At 46.8% G+C, this 18,878-nt stretch overlaps 1 protein-coding gene across 1 annotated transcript in view; it reads right to left on the bottom strand.

Annotated features, from left to right (window-relative positions):
- The window catches only part of YWHAB (tyrosine 3-monooxygenase/tryptophan 5-monooxygenase activation protein beta), a 36,824-nt gene extending 21,850 nt beyond the window's left edge, over positions 1-14,974 (bottom strand). Inside the window, exons 1-2 of the mRNA XM_088442789.1 lie at positions 14,821-14,974; positions 3,794-4,095 (exon numbers count right to left, since the gene is read on the bottom strand). Coding sequence (XP_088298915.1) covers positions 3,794-4,087 — 294 coding nt within the window. The 5' untranslated portion in view covers positions 4,088-4,095; positions 14,821-14,974. The remainder of the gene's footprint in view (positions 1-3,793; positions 4,096-14,820) is intronic.
- Between the last annotated feature and the right edge of the window lie 3,904 nt (positions 14,975-18,878).

Raw genomic sequence — 18,878 nt, 5'->3', positions numbered from 1 at the left:
GACGCCAACAATCCGCAAACTGAAGAAGTCTGCTTTCCTCCCTGGGATCGCCCAGGAGGAGGGTTTGTCGTCCGGCTTAGAAGTTGGACGTCTTGCCGGGCCAGACCTCTTAGTTTGTCGCCTTGATATTCTGCGAAAACTAGACGTCTAAAGCTGCATACACACACAATTTTGTTACCAACGATTTTATGAACGATTTTCTGTCAGATTATCTGTCAGATTTTTTAAAAGTGTAGTGAACAAATTTTTTGAACTTCAAAACGATTTTTGAATATTCCCTTAATGAAAATCGTTGAATTGACAAGTCAGACTGAACTACAAACGTGAACGCGCATGAACGATTATCGTTCGTTTGACTCAGAAAGTGAACGATTTTTTTCAAACGATTATCGTTAAACTATATATTTTAACGATAATCGTTCAAAAAAATCGGTGTGTGTATGCAGCTTTAGAGGGAGGCTGTTCCCTTGCTTGTCCCAGAGTTTGGAAGGACCGAAGAGAGACCTGCCTATTTATTTATTACCAGTTATTTATATAGCGCACACATATTCCGCAGCGCTTCACAGAGAATATTTGTCCATTCACATCTGTCCCTGCCCCAGTGGAGCATACAATCTATGTTCCCTACCACATGCTCACACACTAGGGTTAATTTTGTTGGGACCCAATTAACCTACCAGTATATTTTTGGAGTGTGGGAGGACACCGGAGCACCCGGAGGAAACTCACACAAGCACAGGGACAATATACAAACTCCACACAGTTAGGGCCATAGTGGGAACCAAACATTACCTCAGTGCTGTGAGGCAGTATTGCTAACCATTACACAGTCTGTGCTGCCTAGACTTTATAGTCGCCGTAGATGGCAGACCTGCTAGCTTTGAAGCCGCCAGAGTAGCTATTATGTTATCCATAGAAAGGTAGAACTTCCAGCGTCTTCTTTGGTCCTGCATCAGCTTTCCAGGATCTTAACCAAAGGGCCCTGCGTGCCACTATTCAAGGTGCTAATGATTTAGAAGCTAACATTCCAGCATCTACAGCAGCTCCTCCCAGATATGAAGCTGCTTCCTGTATATGGGAGATATACATCATCTGTTCTCTGGTAGCATTTGGTAGAGAATTTTCCAATGCTCCCATCCATTCTTCAACAGCTTTGGCTACCCAGGCTCCAGCCATAGCTGGACAAGTCAAGGCGGGCCATCCACTACCCAAATAAACAGAGCAGTTGAATAAGAACAACGTTATCGTGCAATCGCTCTTTAATCAGGGACAAATCGGGCATGCAAATGTCGGAAACGACCAGCGATGCACGCTCCCGCTGGTCGTTTCCGACATCAATCATCGCCCGAACATGCTGGTCAATCTGCCGATAATGACAGATTGGCCATGTTCGGGGATGATGGAGGGTGTCTACACTGAACGACTGATCGTTCAGTGTATGCACTGCAGGGGACCGGGTACGATGTCGTAATCGTACGGTCTTTTCCTAGTCGGAATGTGGATGTGCGCCTTAACAGCTCCAGATGATGAAAATATTGTTTCAATCTTTTTATCCATGGAATCCTTCAGGGAAGATGCTGACGGAATAGGCAATGGAGCATTTCTGATTAAATGCGTCACATGAGCATCCACATTAGGCTGTACCTCCCACTTAGTACATACAGAAGCTGGGAAAGGATAGAACACTTATTCTCTTAATTTCACATAAAAACGCTTGTCAGGGCTACCCCATGCCTCATCCATAAGCTCAGCGAGCTGTTCAGACAGGAACCTCCGTTTTGACCACCTTCCAGTGGTGATTAAACACTGGAGCCTTGTTACTGTGAGCTGATTCATCATCCTGAATATCTGGGATTGATTTAACCACCTTCACCCAAGAAGGAACATCCACTGTGGACGGATGGTCCTCCTCCCCCGAGCTAGACCCTGGAGAAGAACCTTGCGCATCATCCGATTCGTCAGATGCAGCATCTGAATCCGTATGCTGAGCAGACTGATAATTACTAAGGCACCTAAGTGCAAGTTATCTTTTTACCGGTCTGCTATCAACTTTAGATGGTGCAATACTCTGACTAGAATATGCATAAACATCCTTCCTGGAAGGATGCATAGGAGGTGCAAACATAGCATGCTGTGTACACCCCATCCAAAGAGGCATAGTGGGAGCAGCCATACGATCCACAAACTGCTTAATTACCTGGGACAAAGAGGATACCCAAGAAGGCTCTTGTCCAGGGACAGGTAAACTGGACTGGTGAGGTGGCTCTTTATAGCAGACAACACACAAGCCATCCTTAATGTCCTGAGGGGACAGATAGGCTATTTACATGAAACCAGCGCAGAGGGCTCCCCCTCCTGTATCCCTTTATCTTTTGATATGTTCGGTAAAGGCAATAATTGCAATGTTATGTGACAGCCTTCGCAAAATCTAAATGTGAAGTACTCAGAGAAAAACCTCCACCCCCAAGAGGATGGAGAGAAAAAAAAACGGAGTTATAATTGACAGACAGAAATAAAAGACAGTGTCAATACAGCAGCTAGCAAACAGTCACATACAAATCGACTCAACTACACAAAGAAATGGTAGGATAGAGAGCACTATATATCTTAAACAAGGGAGTGGTATACTGGGGGTACCGACTCAAACCCTCCTGAAACCAACAGCTACAGGGCGCCCTGAGTGTGGACCCTTCGTAGGGACTGCGTCTGGGGAGGAGCACCTACCTACCCTAAGCTGCGTTAACCAGCGGGGTACGCTGGCCTCGCGGCAGCAGAATCGGCTGCTGCCGTTCCCCGGCGTCAGACGATAAGGCCCGGGTGGTTAGGGAGGACGCGGACAATCCCGGGCCCCAACAGCAGCGGCTTCTGGTGAGTCTGACACCAGAAGCAAGGACTGCCGAGAGCGATTCCCCGTAAGCAAGGAATCTCCTTACCTGGCATCTCCGTGCGTCCAGTTGCAGTCCAGGTCGCAGAATTGCGGCTAGCAAGCTTAGCCGCGACCCGCCAAAATCACCAGCCCAGTTACTGGTATTGCGGGCCGGCAGAGGTAGATGGAGTCGCAGTATATGCGTCTTAATTCAGACACTTAGTACTGCCAACCCAAAAACATAATATAAAAGCTTAGGACTGCCAGAGCAGTCCCGTTATAAAGATGAGTCTTGATCCTGCCGCACCAAACGAATAACTGAAGTCCTGTGGCTAGAGGCAGGGTATATATGGAGAAGGACCCAAGGCATTCTGGGAGCTGAAGCTTTAACTGTTTGGTGACTGGTCTCCACTCATAATATCCCCATGGTATCCTGTGTATTCCTATGGACCCCGAAGAAGAAAGTAATGTTAAGGTCCTCTCCTAAGCAATGTATGTGTAGTCTTCCATGCTCTGCTCCAACATCCGCAATTTCAGCTTCTAATGGAAGGCTAGCTGCTAGATGTGAAATGTATGGAAACTAAACATATTGACACCTAGGGGAATATTTACTAACTGCGGGTTTTCAGGTGGAGATGTTCACAATAGCAACCAATCTGATTCTAACTATTATCTTGTAGAAGGTGCTAGATAAATGTTAAGTAGACTGATTGGTTACTATAGGTAACATCTCCACTTCTAAAAACCCGCACTTTAGTAAATACAAGTCACCAAATGCCATGGTAGACCTTTTCCCCCTAGTAATCTACACTAACACTAAACTTTAATTACTGCCCCAAAAAAAAAAAAAAAAAAAATTAAACATTTAGCCAATCTGTTTTTTTTTTTTTTAAATAGTGCATTGCTTTGTAAATTATAGTAAATTACCAAAACATCTGTGCAGATTTCTGTTAGCTCGACCTCAATCTTTTCACGGTATTCTCGTGCCATCTGTTGCTTCTTCTCATTGCCCTCAGTCTTTTGCTCAATGCTGGAGATCACACGCCAGGAGGACCGGCGAGCACCTACAACATTTTTGTAAGCAACAGAAAGCAGGTTCCTCTCTTCATTAGAGAGCTCGCCTCCCTGCTCGGTCACAGCTTTCATTGCTGCAGCCATATCATCATAGCGCTCAGCCTGTTCAGCCAGTTTGGCCTTCTGTACCAGTTCACACTTGTCCATGATGAGTTCTATAGTAAAAAGAAAATATATGAATTAATTCACATAACTGACGTCAATATTCTGTAATGACAGATGAACAGTACTTTTAAATTCTGCAAATGACAAACCATGGTTGATTTCATTTAAATTAAGTGATCAATTTACAATTCCAGAAATATTAGGTACCTATTGGACATTTTAATAGGACCAGTAAAAATTTTTATTAAATGAGGGAAAAGCCTAAACACCCTATACTACAAGTAGAACACTTATATAAAAATACAATTTGGAACGGAGTAATTTAAAAGGTGCTACAGTGTATCACATCATGTAAAATGAACACACTGTTTTCTTTCGATAACACACCTCCCAGAGAAATAAAATATTAACTGGAAGAACATAATTAAAGCTCACTAATACCTCTCTCAGTGCAGTGAATGGAAACGACCCGAGTCCCTGACCCTGGTACAGAGCAGGTTTGTGAATCTGAGAAATTCACAGGTTGATAAACCCGCGCATTTCCCAGAAAATGGTCGGTCTGAAATGGGTCTTATTTAAATTTGAGCAAGCATAACCTTTCCTATATTCTTCCCAATAGGCACTTTTGTCAGGACGCCACTCCCTGCCTGTTCTGCAATTCATGAATACAGTCCCGCCTTCCACATTGATAAAGCGACAGAGCAACAAGAGAAGGCAGAACAAAGGGTTCGGCGCAGCCAGCTCCCTGGGAAGCACACAATAGAGGATAGACCCTACGGTTCCCACTGCATGCGGTTGGTAGCTCCATGCAAGCTGGGTACAACTTCCCCTCCCTCCTGCAGCCAATGCAAATGAAAGCTACACAAAGCCCTCCAAGGCAGGAGCGAGATTGTGATGTAGCTGTGGGGCCAGCTGCCCCAGCAGGACTGCCTTCTCCTCTTTCTCCAGGAAACTGTTGCACTGGATGAATTGCAAGCCCTGCTGCTCAGGGGGCAGTAGTGGGGGTACATACTTGCTCAGGATGTTGGCCATGTCTGTGGGTGAAGAACTGCCCTTCCTGGAGGATGTGTTAGCCAGGTACACACTAGACAATGTGTACACCCAGCGACGGTAGATGCAATGGAACGATATATCGAGTGATCCACACACACACACTGCACGATCTAGTGTACGACCGCCCGATATGTCGTTCATCCATGGAGGTGTTCCTCAAATCTTCAGATCACACTGCTCTACAGGCCAAATCTGAAGTTGTGATGCATTACACGCAGGAGCGCGCAATAGTGCTTACACACTGGACGATTTGTTGTTACGATCTATCGGAAATTGGCAAATCGTCCTTTATCGTCTAATGTGTACCCAGTGTGGAAGGAGGGTCCCTAAGCCAGGGTTTGACAAATTTTTCTAAAATCTAGGAGCCAGAATTAAAGTGTAGGACCAGACAGCAGACCCTCCGGGGGCCACATTAATGAGCACCTACCCCCCCGGGCAACCAGCCCCCCACAACTAAGGGGGTATCCCCAGGAAAACCATCCCAGGCAAAGCCCCCGCCAGCCATGCATAGACCCTCTTACCGGAGCTCTATACAGTCGAAGTTTGGAGACAGCAGACAGCCAGGAAGGATTGGAGGAGCCAACACAGGGGACACTCAGCAAACGCACTTCTATGCATGAAATGGCAGTCGCCATAGAACAGGTTGGCACGCCCAAGAATCTCCGCTGAGGCTGACAAGGAACACTTCCTTCCTACCTGCAAAATCTAGTCGTCAGGCACAAAAATCTGGTCACCATGGTGACCTGGCCCCAGGGATTTGTAGAGTCCTTCCCTAACCCTAGTACAGTCTAAAAACATTTTCTTTATATGCCCAACATGTCAAACACCCTTACAGTAGAATGGCTTTAAAGTTTGGTTTAGATGCTGAAGCAATAAAATAAAAAAACAGTCATGTGCGGTATTAAAAGGGAATTTCTCATGAAGCCATGTTTTATATGGCATAAAATATAATTATAAGCACTACTTTGTGGTATAATATGAATTAGTGGTACTACTGTATAGCAGAATATTAATTGTGGAAAGTACTCCATGTCATAATATAAATTGGGGCACTAGGGTGTGATATATATATATATCGGAGGCATTATACTAAACACATTGATTACAATCATTTAAAATATTTGTAAAACAGCTTTAGCCATGAGTCATTGCCCTTCAAAATTAAAATGTGATCAGCACTCAAAAAAAAAAAAAAAAAAGAAAAAAATCTTAAAGTGAACACTATAGGAGTAATTCAATTGTTGTTTGGACCCCGGTAAATAATGGGTGCCCGATGGCAGCTATTCAATTGTTTGCCTTTCAGATGGGCCTGCGTGATTTCTGCTCACAGCCTCCTGAGATATCTGCAAAGTCAGCTGTTTTGGCACACTAACCAAGAATTTGCACAGGTTTAGCCGCCTTATGCAGCTAAACCAGGTGCATTTGAGCGCAACAAGCGTGATAAGTAATAGTTGCACCACATCGGCAAAAGAATTGCTTCTTCAGGTGCCCATTGCTTATTCCCACCCAAAAAACTATTGAATTCAGCCCTATTTACTGTATGTACAGTATAGTGCAACTTGTGTTGCTACATTTCTTGCATTACAAGTTCCAGCATGCTTTGCAAGCGGATTGGTGGGAGGGAATGCTGGGACTTGCAGTTTCACAATAGCTGGTGAGCCACAGGTTGGCCAGGCCTGCACCACAGGAAGAAGGCAAGCCGGCGGTGACAGTGTGATGCTCTGGGCAATGTTCTGCTTGCAAACCTTGGATCCTCTAGTACAGTGATTCCCAACCTCGGTCCTCAAGGCACACTAACAGACGTGGTATTAGTGGTATCCATGCTTGAGCACAGGTGGTTAAATCAAAATGAATGAGGTACTAATTAAGTCACCTGTGCTCGAGTATGGCTATCCTTAAATCCTGGACTGTTAATGTGCCTTGAGGACCGTGGTTGGGAACCCCTGCTCTAGTAGATGATGCACACGCACCCCAGTCACCCTCATGATGTAAAATAAAAAACATGATTCATCAGACCAGGCCACCCTTACATAGCTCCAAGGTCCAGGGCTAACGCAGTGTCCATTGTAGGTGCTTTCAATGATGGACCGGAGTCAGCATGGGCACTCTGACTGGTCTGACTACACAGTAAGCTGCAATGCACTGTGCTCTGACACCTTTCTATCATAGCCGGCATATAATTTTCCAGCAAGTTGTGCTACAGTAGCTCTTCTGCGGGATAGGACCAGACAGGCTAGCCTTTACTCATTCACATCAACGTGCCTTGGGCGTCCCTGACCCTGTCACCGCTTGTCCTTCCTTGGACCACTTTGGGCAAGTACTAATCACTGCATACTGGGAACACCCCACAAGACCTGAAGTTTTGGAGATGCCCTGACTCAGGGCCCGATTCAGCAAGAATCGCAACTACTAAAGCATACGCAGACGGATGATTGTTTCTCACTGCGCATGCATCGCAGTGTGCGTGCACAAAGGCAATCGCAGTGGCTACGCAAACCCATAGCAGAGTGATTAACAGGAAGTGCCAGTGTGTTTGAACGCCATTGCAGGGGAGTGCATAAATTAGCCACTGCGATGGCATATGCAGCTTGAGCTCTCACTGCGTGCAGGAAAGCTAGCAATTTAGTGGCAGGGGCAGACCTGCCTTAAATGTGCGAGTGGCTCCGATGTTACAGATGTTTTAGCTGAATTGCAAGGTATTACGACTGTGCGAGGGGGGAAGTGGGTGTCTACATGTTGTCAGCGAGAGTGCTTTGCAATTACAATCATTAGCATACTTTCGCAGCAGAACTAGTCATCTAGCCAGCAGCAGAACTAGTCATCTAGCCATCACAACTTGGCCTTTGACATAGTTGCTCAAATTCTCACACTTGCCCATTCTTCCTGCTTCCACTACTACTGTGAATAGCTAAAGAAATATGACTAGCACAAAGGATTGTTTAAACCCTTTTGATTTGTATTTCAAATGTATCAAAACTAATTTGGCCCACTTTTATAGCACTCCCGATAGGCTGTTTTAGTGGGGCGCAGCACCCTGCCCAATTTCAAAGGGCAGAATGCACCCTGCCCCCCTTGGCAGCGCCCCGCAAAAAGACAGCCTGCGGGTGCCGTCCACACCCGTGGGCCGCAGTGCCGGGTGATGATAATTGCAGTATAGCTATCACCACCAGTGAATAGATGCCAGGCGCATTCGCCCAGCATCTATTCACAAAGAGAAGAGAGATTGGGGGCAGCCCAACACGTCCGTAAGTGCCAGGCACGCCCCCCCAAGAATGATGAAAAGGGGACGTGTCAAAGACATCCCACCTTTTCTCATGGCCATGCTCCATTCTCTAGGTCGGGCACCCTGCCCGGACCTTGAGTGAACACTTTTATAATGTCAAAAATTTTAGCTTTCCACTAACATTCATCTGTGCTATTGAGAATAACTCGCCCGGCAGCTATTCTACCTGTCAGCAGCGCTTGGGGGCTGCCCGGCATGTCCGTAAGTGCCGGGCACGCCCCCAAGAGTGACGAAAAGGTGACGCATCTTATAGACATGCCCCCTTTTCAATGACCACGCCCCCTTTTCGGATGCGCGCCGCCGGAGCTAGAGTGAACACTGCTGGGGGGGAGGGGGTGGGGGTTTTGAGAAGAGGTTAGGGTTACGCACCCCTAAGGGAGGGTTAGGGTACTTACCTTCAGCTGTCGGGATTTCGACCCGCTGGGCTGCCGCTGTCTGTATTTGATCCGGCGTTACATACAGATTCCAGTTTAGCATAAATATAATTTTATCAGTAAAGCGAACAGTCGGGTTAACACTTAGGGTCGTATTCAATTAGAGGCAGAGAGTCAGACAAGTTTAGCCTGTCGGACTTTCCGCCTACTTCATCTGTTTTAGAGGTGAAAACTTTGTGCGCGTCCCCGCTTTTCCCCCCCATTCAATTCCTAAACACGCGAAAATGGAAAGCTGCGAGTGCAGAACAGGTGGAAAGTACTGTCAGAAGTGGGGAAATCAGTCTGTACCCAAAAAAAGATGCACTAACATAGGGAATCAATGTAGATGTGTACTAATAGCCCTAATAAAAGTGTTTGGTGTACTTAAGTGGTTTAAATTGTTTCTTATAAGCATCTTTGCATAAGTGGTGAAGAATAACAAAGCAGTACTTTTTGGTGAAAACAAGTACTCCAGTCAAATTTGGGGTCCTTGAAAATGGGATCTAGCATATTTTTATATCTCCAAAGTGAACTTTTAAAAAAAACTTCAAAATGGCACCTGCGGCATGCACCTGCAGTCCTAAAAACACCTGACCCATCCTTGCAGACCCCCCCAAAAAATCTATTTTGCTAGTTTTTAATCTTGTCCCCCCACTTTTTTGCCCCAATAATACTTTTTTGTGGTGTTCGTTTTTTTCCAGATTTGTCCTTCGGGGGACTGTGCCAATGGTTCTGGGTTGTTTCCCCACGTTTGCACCCGAAAATAAAGATTTTGCACTTTTGTCTTCACCTGCTATTCTTAGTAGAAACTTTTTAGCCTATTACATTGCATTGAGTTTCCACTTAGGCGAATTCGCTAGGAATTGAATTTGGAGATCATTTCCGACCACGCGAATAGCGGCAATAGGCGAAACTTTTCTGACGATTACGGCTTTTCGCCTCTAATTGAATACGGCCCTTAAAACAGAAACAAGACTTTGATTATTAAAGGTGCTCCGTGTAAAATTTATTCAGATATATATATATATATACACACACACACACACACACACACACACACACACACACTATTCCAAGGAAAGGCATTTAGAAACATTTTGTTTGTAATAGGCGTCAGACTGAGCAATTTAACTGTTATTTCAATGAAGCGCGAGTTCTGCGTGCGCCTAGATTTCTGCTCACACCCTCCTGAGGTGCCGTGCAGAAATCCACGAAAAGTCCGGTGTTTGAACACTCTAACCAGGACTTTAGACGGGAGTAGCCACTTTACATGGCTAAGCCTCTACATTTGGGCGCAACAAGTAATGGGCGCCCGTGGCAGTCACGCCCGATCAAAGCAACAATTGCGCAGTTGTGCGTTCATTACTTATGGGTAAACAAAAAAAAAACAATTTACCCTTATGTCAGACATGTGGGAGGAAATGAGATATGGGCGGTGAAATCCCTTTAACCTTCTATATACAATGGGGATTCAATCGTTTTTGGGCACTAATGGGCGCCCAATAGAGCAATTTAATTGTTGCCATTATTGGACCAGACTGCAGTGAATACCCATTAGTTTTCATGCATGTCTCTCCCAATGCACCGTGTTTAGCTGCGTAAAGTGGCTAAATCCATCTAAAGTCCTGGTTAGAGTGACCAACTACTGTTTGGGCACACAAACGACTTGTTTCTTGCCGATTTCTGCTGTCCACCTCAAGAGGATGCGAGCATAAATAGGTAGTGCTCACTCTAGGTCCGTAGGCAGGCAGGGCGCTGGACCTAGAGAAAGGGCACTTCTGCGCGCGCCGAAGGTGGGCGTGGCCAAGGAAAAGGGCGGGTGTCCAATTAAAATGGGCATGTCTTTATGACATCCTCTTTTCGTCACTCTTGGGTGCATGTCCGGCACTTACGGACATGCCGGGCAGCCCCCAAGCGCTGCGGTCACTGTGAATGGATGCCGGCATCCATTCACTGGCGGTGACCGCTGCACAACTGTTTTTCCCACCCTCGGGACACTGCGACCCGCAGGAGTGAACAGAACCCATAGGCTGTTTCAGCAGAGTGCAGCGCTGAAGGGCAGGTTGCTTTCTGCCCTTCAGAAATATTGCAGGGCGCGGCGTCGCACTGAAACAGCCTAGCGGGACTGCTAAATAGGTGCCTGTGGCATTCACACCCATGGGCAGTAACAATTCAATAACGCAATGGAAGCTGCAGCCGCACCAAGACAATTGAATCGCCCTGAATGGCCAAAATATTATCACCAGGTGATTTTATGCAAAGCAGCAATTCTGGATATATGCTGACGGAGAATGCCTTAATCTGTACAATGGAAAGGTGAAGGTATGCAGAAACTTATGAAGTACATCACTCATGAAGTAAATGACTCGCAATGTAGAATGATTGTTGGTGCTTGCAGCAGTGATGCGAATATTAGCTACTGTAAATGACTGCTCTGGTGAATCGTTTGAGGGCGGCAGTTGTTAAAAGTGTACACGGAGTGGACCAGCAGACATAAAACTGGGTCTCAGGGCAAAGTCTGATCGTGAACAGCTACTGGATGCTCGATCTCAATGGAGAGCAGGCAGACTTGTCCAATCCCACAGACAGGCAATAATAGTGCATTAAATTATGGATAATCTGAATCAGGGACCAATTCAAATGGCCTCTCAATGAACAGTATGCTGCACATTACATTGTCTGGGCTATAGAAGCAGAAGGCCTGTCCGTACACCATTACTATCTCCTGTAAACAGGATGAAACACCACCAGTTTGTTCAGGAGCACAGGAATTGGACAGTAAATTATTGAAAACGGGTCATGTGGTCTGACGGATCACGTTTCCAGTTACACAATGCAGATGGTAGGATGAGGATACGTAGACAACAGCACGAAAGAATGCATCCTTCTTGCATCATCACAACTCTTCAGGCTAATGGTACTTCGACCATGGTTTTTACCAGGATCAATGTCCCGAGAATTGTGACCCAGGTTGAACCTTTCACACAGAAGAAATGCCCGGGTTCATTTGCAAATTACCAGGTACAAATGCTTGACCCGGGAATTTACTCTCCTGTGTGAAGGGGGGTACAGGCTGGGACCGGCAAAAAAAAACCTGTGGCAGGTAAAAGCAGGGTTTGATGTTTTTCTGTGTGGGACGTTGTATTAGTAGAATCCATGCCTAGAAGAATTCAAGCCATACACTTGCTTTTGAGGTGCATACACTGAGCCCAGTAACTGCAAGGTACCAATCTAACAGTGTTTCTGCTAGGCTGATTTAGCTGCCACGCCCTATCCAAGTTTAAAGTGGCAAAATGTGCCCTACCCTTATAGCGACACCCTGCTAAAGCAGCCTGTGTGCAGTCCCCACCCGTGGTTGGGAAAAGTTGTGGTTCTAATCGCCACTGGGTGAATAGATACAGCGCACATGTGTACTGCATCTATTCACAGTGAGGGGAGAACTTGGTGTAAGCCCAGCATCTCCGTAAGTGCTGGACACGCCCCCAAGAGTGACAAATTTGAGACATGTCATGAGAACACACCCCATCTCTGGTCAGTCATGCCCTCTTTTCAGGAGCGCTCACACCTTCGGAGGGCGCAGGGTAGCACTGCCCGCACCTCAGCGCCCTGCCCCTAGTCTGGCGTGAACATTACTGACAGCTCATTAAAAACCATATGGACTGCCCTAGTGGAAGAGTAGCCTTTTTTCTTTAAACTGTCTAGTTGCTTAGTAGGTGCCCCTGTTAAAATACCATTTTCTGTCTTGCCATGACAGACCAAAGTAGTAAGAAGCTAAAAGGGTTAAGATACCTGAGGGCTTTTTTTACTTTTTTTTCATTCAAAAGCCCATCGGGCTGACATAGGGTACCGGTACACATCAGCAAGTGTGTACCCCAGCTTTACATTCATGCCTGGCTAACCTGTGGCTTTCCAGTTGTTTTGAAACTATATGTCCCAGCATGTTTTGCTATTAGAGAATACGGAAACTATGCCAGGGCATGCTGGAGTGTGTAGTTTCACAACAGATGGAGAGCCACAGGTTGGCCAGGCCTGGCTTTTTTATTGCCCTCACTTTCCACACGTTAGAGCATAAAACCCCTTCAGTAACTGTACCTGGAGATTTCTGCCCACACTTTAAACAAAAATAAGAAAGTTGGCTCTTGCAGGCTCACTTCGCTCGCCATGCTGCGGGCACGGTGACTCGCCACAAGACTATATTCCCCCTCTATGCCCACTTGGATGGTAGGGAATGACGTTGGACACTGGCAGATGACATCATCGTACATCTACAGAAGGGGATCCATCTCTACCCCTTTTCGACACAAACCTCTACAGACTTAAGCTGCCCATCCACTAGGCGATTATACCCATTGATGGAGCGATAAAAAACAGTCGTCATCGCTTGGTAAATCGCCTGCAAATCGGGCAGTAAAAGGTTAAAAACGACCAGCGATGCGCGCGCCCACTGGTCGTTTTTAACATCAATCATCGCCCGAACATGACGGTCAACCTGACGACCGCCGTCAGGCTGCCATGTTTGGGGATGATTGATCTGCATACACTAAACGTCTGAACGTTCAGTGTATGCAGTTCACCCTGCGGGAGACGACAGCGTCGTAATTGTGCCGTCGTCCCCGCATCGTGTAATGGATGGGCAGCATTACAGGTCTCTTATTTTGCAACATATTTCGTGGATTTGATAAACTTGCGTTTCATTTTGATGATTACTTCCTATCTGCAAAGTTCACATTTATTAAAAGAATCAAAGGCCGTAATCATTTTTCCTTCACACATATTAGAGAGGCAACAGATATTCCAAACACTGAACATTGAATTAATGTTCACAGTCTGCTACATATGATATTTGTTTAAAATAAAAATGTTAATAGACAATTTCAATACTTATGAGGTACTGATATGATCATTTTTGTCCATGGATTAATATAGTATGGATCAAAAGCAATTGGTTGTGAGAGGATTTTCTAGTGTCATGCCTGCAATAAACAGTCAGCTGATCAGTGACCGAAAGCAATAGGCTACAGGCTGCACAGCAGAAGTGCACATTTTCCTCTGTCAAGACAGAAAAGGTTTGATATCCCATGCTACTGCAACAAGACACTAAAACAGTCCTTCATACATTAAATGTAAATTAATATTGCACTATTTACATGCAAGTCAAACAGGGATATTTGAATTGCTGGAGACATCCATAAAGTGCACAACTCCTATAGATTGTAAGCAGGGCCTTCTTACCTATATATCTGTCTGTTCTATTAATGTTTACAATTGTAAAGCACAATGGAATATTATGCGCTATATGACACTAATAATAATAATGATAATAATAAAGTGCACAACTCCAATATTCTGAAACATTGCTATGGCCTATTAAAGCATTAGAAGATAGAAACATGTATAGGTCATGCAGAAAAGGGCAGTATGAAAAATAGTTATCTTAGTAAGGTGCTAAAATTGAACTATTCTTTAGTGTCATACTGAAACATTGGTGTCCTCATCAAATATTAATACTGTGAATATAATGGGGAAAAAAACCCTGCAACGTCTTCGTTGCTTGCAAAAGCTCATCGAAAGTACATGTGCAGTCACCGCGATGACAGACACAGGCAGGAATCCACCGTCCTATAGAGCATTGTGTATTAGGAAGAGCCGCGGTGATAGGAAGGTGAGGGCACACACTGCAGGTGACACGCCGACACACACACAGGCAGCAATGTACGGTGTCTCCGCGCAGTGCAGATTACAGGGGAGATCGCAGACATACACAACGATGGCGCCGGGGCAGAGCGCTAGGAGACGGATGGCGGGGAGGGGGCGATGCTGCACCAGGCCGCACTGCTCGCTACTATGGGAGACGCCTGTGTCATGGTGGATGATTGGGCGACCAGGACTGAGATTACCTAGAACAGGCCCCTAGGATTCCCCGCCCTTGTGCTATCGCAAGTCCCCAGGTGCCCTGAGCGGTCCGGAGCCCTTTCTCTCTCCCATACCCTCTGCCTGGCATCCCCCTGGGCTCGAGCCATGCCCACCTGAGAGCTGCGGTCCGGTGATAGCGGGTCGATAGAGATCAGGGCGAGCACGGCTTCCTCTCTGTCACCTCTCCTGCTGCGGATTCTATGCCGTTCCACTTCCGTTCCAGCCCCACTTCCGCTTCCTACAAGCCCCGCCTGTCAGAGCGGGAATGGCGATTCTACCCCCCTCCCCCGGTGGAAGTGATAGGGAGGGTGACCTCACCGTCGCCATAGGGACCGCGATGACGTCAACGGGCTGTATAGGTGGCGAACAGCGCGTCTGGGCGCGAAGGCGACGACAAGTCAGTCAGCAATGGACGAGACGAGTGTCAGCTGAATGTCTGCCAGGCACCATTACCTTACAGCTCTATCAAGATGGTATTTCAGAAAATGTATGCAAACTAGTTTCTGCATCATTTTATGTCTCAGCGCTATGAAGACCTTTGGTGCAGACCGTAGTCCCCATTATTAGTGGGGAATACAGTCTTGACACCTATGGCCCCATTGGTTTATTCTTTTGGAGGCGTTCTCACACGATCGTAAGATTCCTCTCCAACAGCCTCCGTCCGCTTTTTTAAACTATGTGCAATGTTAGATACGCTGGAGGAGTTTTTCAAACGTGAGAGGACTGTAATATGCTGGGAATCTAGGGCCCGATTCAGACACGCTCGCTAGATACGCAGCCAAAGTATGCAAATCCCGCGATGGCATTAGCACACCCACTATGTCCTGGCAAGCGATCGCGGTGTGTATTTAGATGCCCACCAGCCTGTCTTATGCTGGCCACACACATAGCGATATTTTACCAGATCTGGCCGATTCCGACACATTGGAATGACAGATCGTGTAAAATATAGCCAAATTGCGAGTCCCCACTGGTCGCACATCGCATCGTCAGATCTGCCGTGCAGTAGGGCAGATCTGACAATCTAGGACACGATGCACTGTGAAAGTCTGGATGCACGAGAGATCGTATGAAGATTGGACACCAAATCGTGTGCAGAGCTGCCAGGGAGAGTTTCAAGGGAAATTGTACACATCGGCTCATCGTGTGCAGATCACTATGTCTGTGGCCAGCTTAAAGACACCCACTTACACATGTCATCTCCAGGAAGTGTATGCAACAATCGGTACCATCAGAAGCGAACGCAGCACTTGTGGTTGACCATACCCTACTTCAAGTGCTTCAGTGTGTAATTGTACTGTGTACTGTGATGCTGCTTAATTATGCATGCCTCTGAAATTGCGTTAAGATGCTCGGACACGCCTGCGTTTGCAACACCACACCCGTTTCCATCAACCATCCTCTGTCAACACCCATAAACGGCTTGTCCTGTCACTCATTCTACCGAGATGGCTAAGCGCAGCGAGCGAATGCTTCCTGATCGCATGGACTAGTTCGTGCACTGCGACTTATGCGTACATTGCAAAATATCGGCAGCTATGTGCGAACGCAGCCTAGCGAGCTTGTCTGAATCGCGCCCCTAATTAGAAGGAACAGTGGTTTATCATTACCGTTGTCCCTGCGAGTTAAGTTTAGTACATAGCAGTGATATTTTCAATCAAAAATGTAAAACTGTTGTGATACAGACTGTTAATAATGATGGTATTGCCAAAATTATTAATACATATGACCCTATATCACAGACTCATATCTCCCAACTGTTCTGCTTTTGGCGGGACAGTCCTGATTTTCAGGGACTGTCCCACCTGCGGGCCGCAATGTCTCACGATGGGGAAACTTGGGGGAGAGCACTTCTCACGCTGCTCTGCAGAGCACTCTTCATTGTGGGGGGAGAGCCTGGGGGAAGCCCAGCATCTCCGGGAGTGCTGGGCTCGCCCATTGAGTGATGTAAACGGGAGCATGCCACAAGGCCATACTCCCTTTACAGTTAGCCCACACCTCCTTCTTGAGTGTGCAGAAGTCCCGATTCTAAAAATACAAATGTTGTGAGGTATGCATTCAGACCCCTGTCTTAGGGCCTGATTCAGACCCGCTCACTAATTGCATACCCTCGCTGGATGCGTATGCAAATTTGTCAAAGTGACGCTACGGGAAGTGAACGCTCGCCAAGGCATAAGCACACCCACCATGTCTTAGCGAGCGGCCACTTTGTGCGTACGCCCAATCACACAGGCAGAGCCGCCCACCAGCACACGTCATCTCCAGGAAGTATTAAAACATTGGTGCATCGAGCACCATCGGATGCTAACGCAGTGCTTGCGGTTGCTTTACCCTACCACAAGTATTGCGAGGAAATCAGTGTAAAAAAAAAGGCAAGTCACGTGTACTATGACGCTACCTGTTAATTTTGCGTGCCTCTAAAACGGCGTTGAAACCCTCAGGCATGCCTGTGTTTGCATCTCCAACCCCCTGTTATTAGTGTCCTGCCCCTGTTGCCACCCACAAACGGCCTCTCCTGTCACTCATTGCCCTGGGCTGCCTTTGCTGGGCGAGCGAGAGGGTTGTGATTCCAGTGAGTAGTTCGCGCACGCGCAGAACATCGGGCCGTTTGCGAATGCACAGCGCGAGCGGCTCTGAATCAGGCCCTTAATCCCTACCGTGGGCAAACCCAGGCCTCTTAAGCGCTTAAGAAGACAATTTAACAGTTGATACAATCTATATATATATATATATACACACACAGTGGTCAAAGTGGGGGTATGGCGGTAGTCTGTGTGTGTGCCTAAGGTGCGTAAAAATATTGGTGTGGCCACTCAAAATGGGGTTGTGCCAGCATTTCCTTAATGTCTCACTTCACCCTTCTTCCTTCCTTTACTTACCCTCTGCACCACTCTTATGGTGCCCACACACATAGCAATATTTTACACGATCTGGCCGATTCCGACGAATCGTGACGACAGATCGTGTAAAATATGGCCAAATCGCGAGTCCTAACTCACGATGTGATGCACGTCCCCGCTGGTCACACATCGCATTGTCAGATCTGCCGTGCAGTAGGGCAGATCTGACAATCTGGGACAAAATGCACTGGGGAAAAAAAAAAAAGTTAAGATGCACGATAGATCTTATGCTTTTTACTCCAAATCGTGTGTAGGAGCTGCCGAGGGAGAGTTATGGGGAAATCGCACACATCGTGGGATCGTGTGCAGATCGGTATGTGTGTGGGCACCTTAAAGGTGCCCACACACATAGCGACATTTTACACAATTTCGACGAATCGGTTAAAAAAAAGTACAAATCGTGAGTTTATACTCACGAACACGATGCCGATGCGCGTCCCCGCTCGTCGTACATCGCATCTTCTGATCTGCCGTGCTGTAGGGCAGATTAGCCAATCTGGGATACAATGCATTGGCTGCAAGATAGATCTTTAGTCAGATTGGACATTTTTAACTCCAAATCATGATCATGACGGCAAGGGAGCTCCCGTGAAAGTTCATGAGGTAATTGGCCATAAAATGGTATCGTGAGGACATCGGTATGTGTGTGGGCACCTTTACTCTATCCTTTAACCCTACACTTTTCACTTACAGTGAGACACACAGGGGTTGAGGGGTACACAGGGGTGATGAGGCACAGAGAGGTGGTGGGGTACACACACGGGGTCAGTGAGGGAGGACAGTTTACACATGGGGACAGAGAGGGAGGGAAAACAGCACACTTATGGGGATAGGGAGGGAGGACAGTATATATACAGGTGGACAGGGAGGACAGCACATATGTGAGAGAGGACATCGCAAACAGGAAGGGAGGGCAGCGGACATTGAGAGAGGGAAGCGAACATGCGGGGAGGGAGGACAGTGCACACAGGGACAGTGAGGGAGGACAGTATACTTATGTGGACAGGGAGGGAGGACAATGCAGACATGGGAACAGGGAGGGAGAATAGTATGTGTACAGTAAGCCTCCTGCTGTGGCTGCTCCCAATCACTCTCCCGCGAGCCCCGCTACATCCTCCAGTCCTGGCCATAGTCTATGAACTGCGTCAGACAGGCCAGGTTCTGGACATGGAGAGCAGTTGCACATAGGTCTCTGAACCGTCCAAACCCACCTCCTGCTTCTCTGCACAGGACTTGATGCTGATTGAATGGCTGGAGCCCCCGTCATCCTG

This window comes from Taudactylus pleione, unplaced genomic scaffold (assembly GCF_031769625.1).
Source record: "Taudactylus pleione unplaced genomic scaffold, aTauple2 ptg000317l, whole genome shotgun sequence".
NCBI classification, from domain to species: domain Eukaryota; kingdom Metazoa; phylum Chordata; class Amphibia; order Anura; family Myobatrachidae; genus Taudactylus; species Taudactylus pleione.
This window is presented reverse-complemented; position numbering and strand designations above follow the sequence as displayed.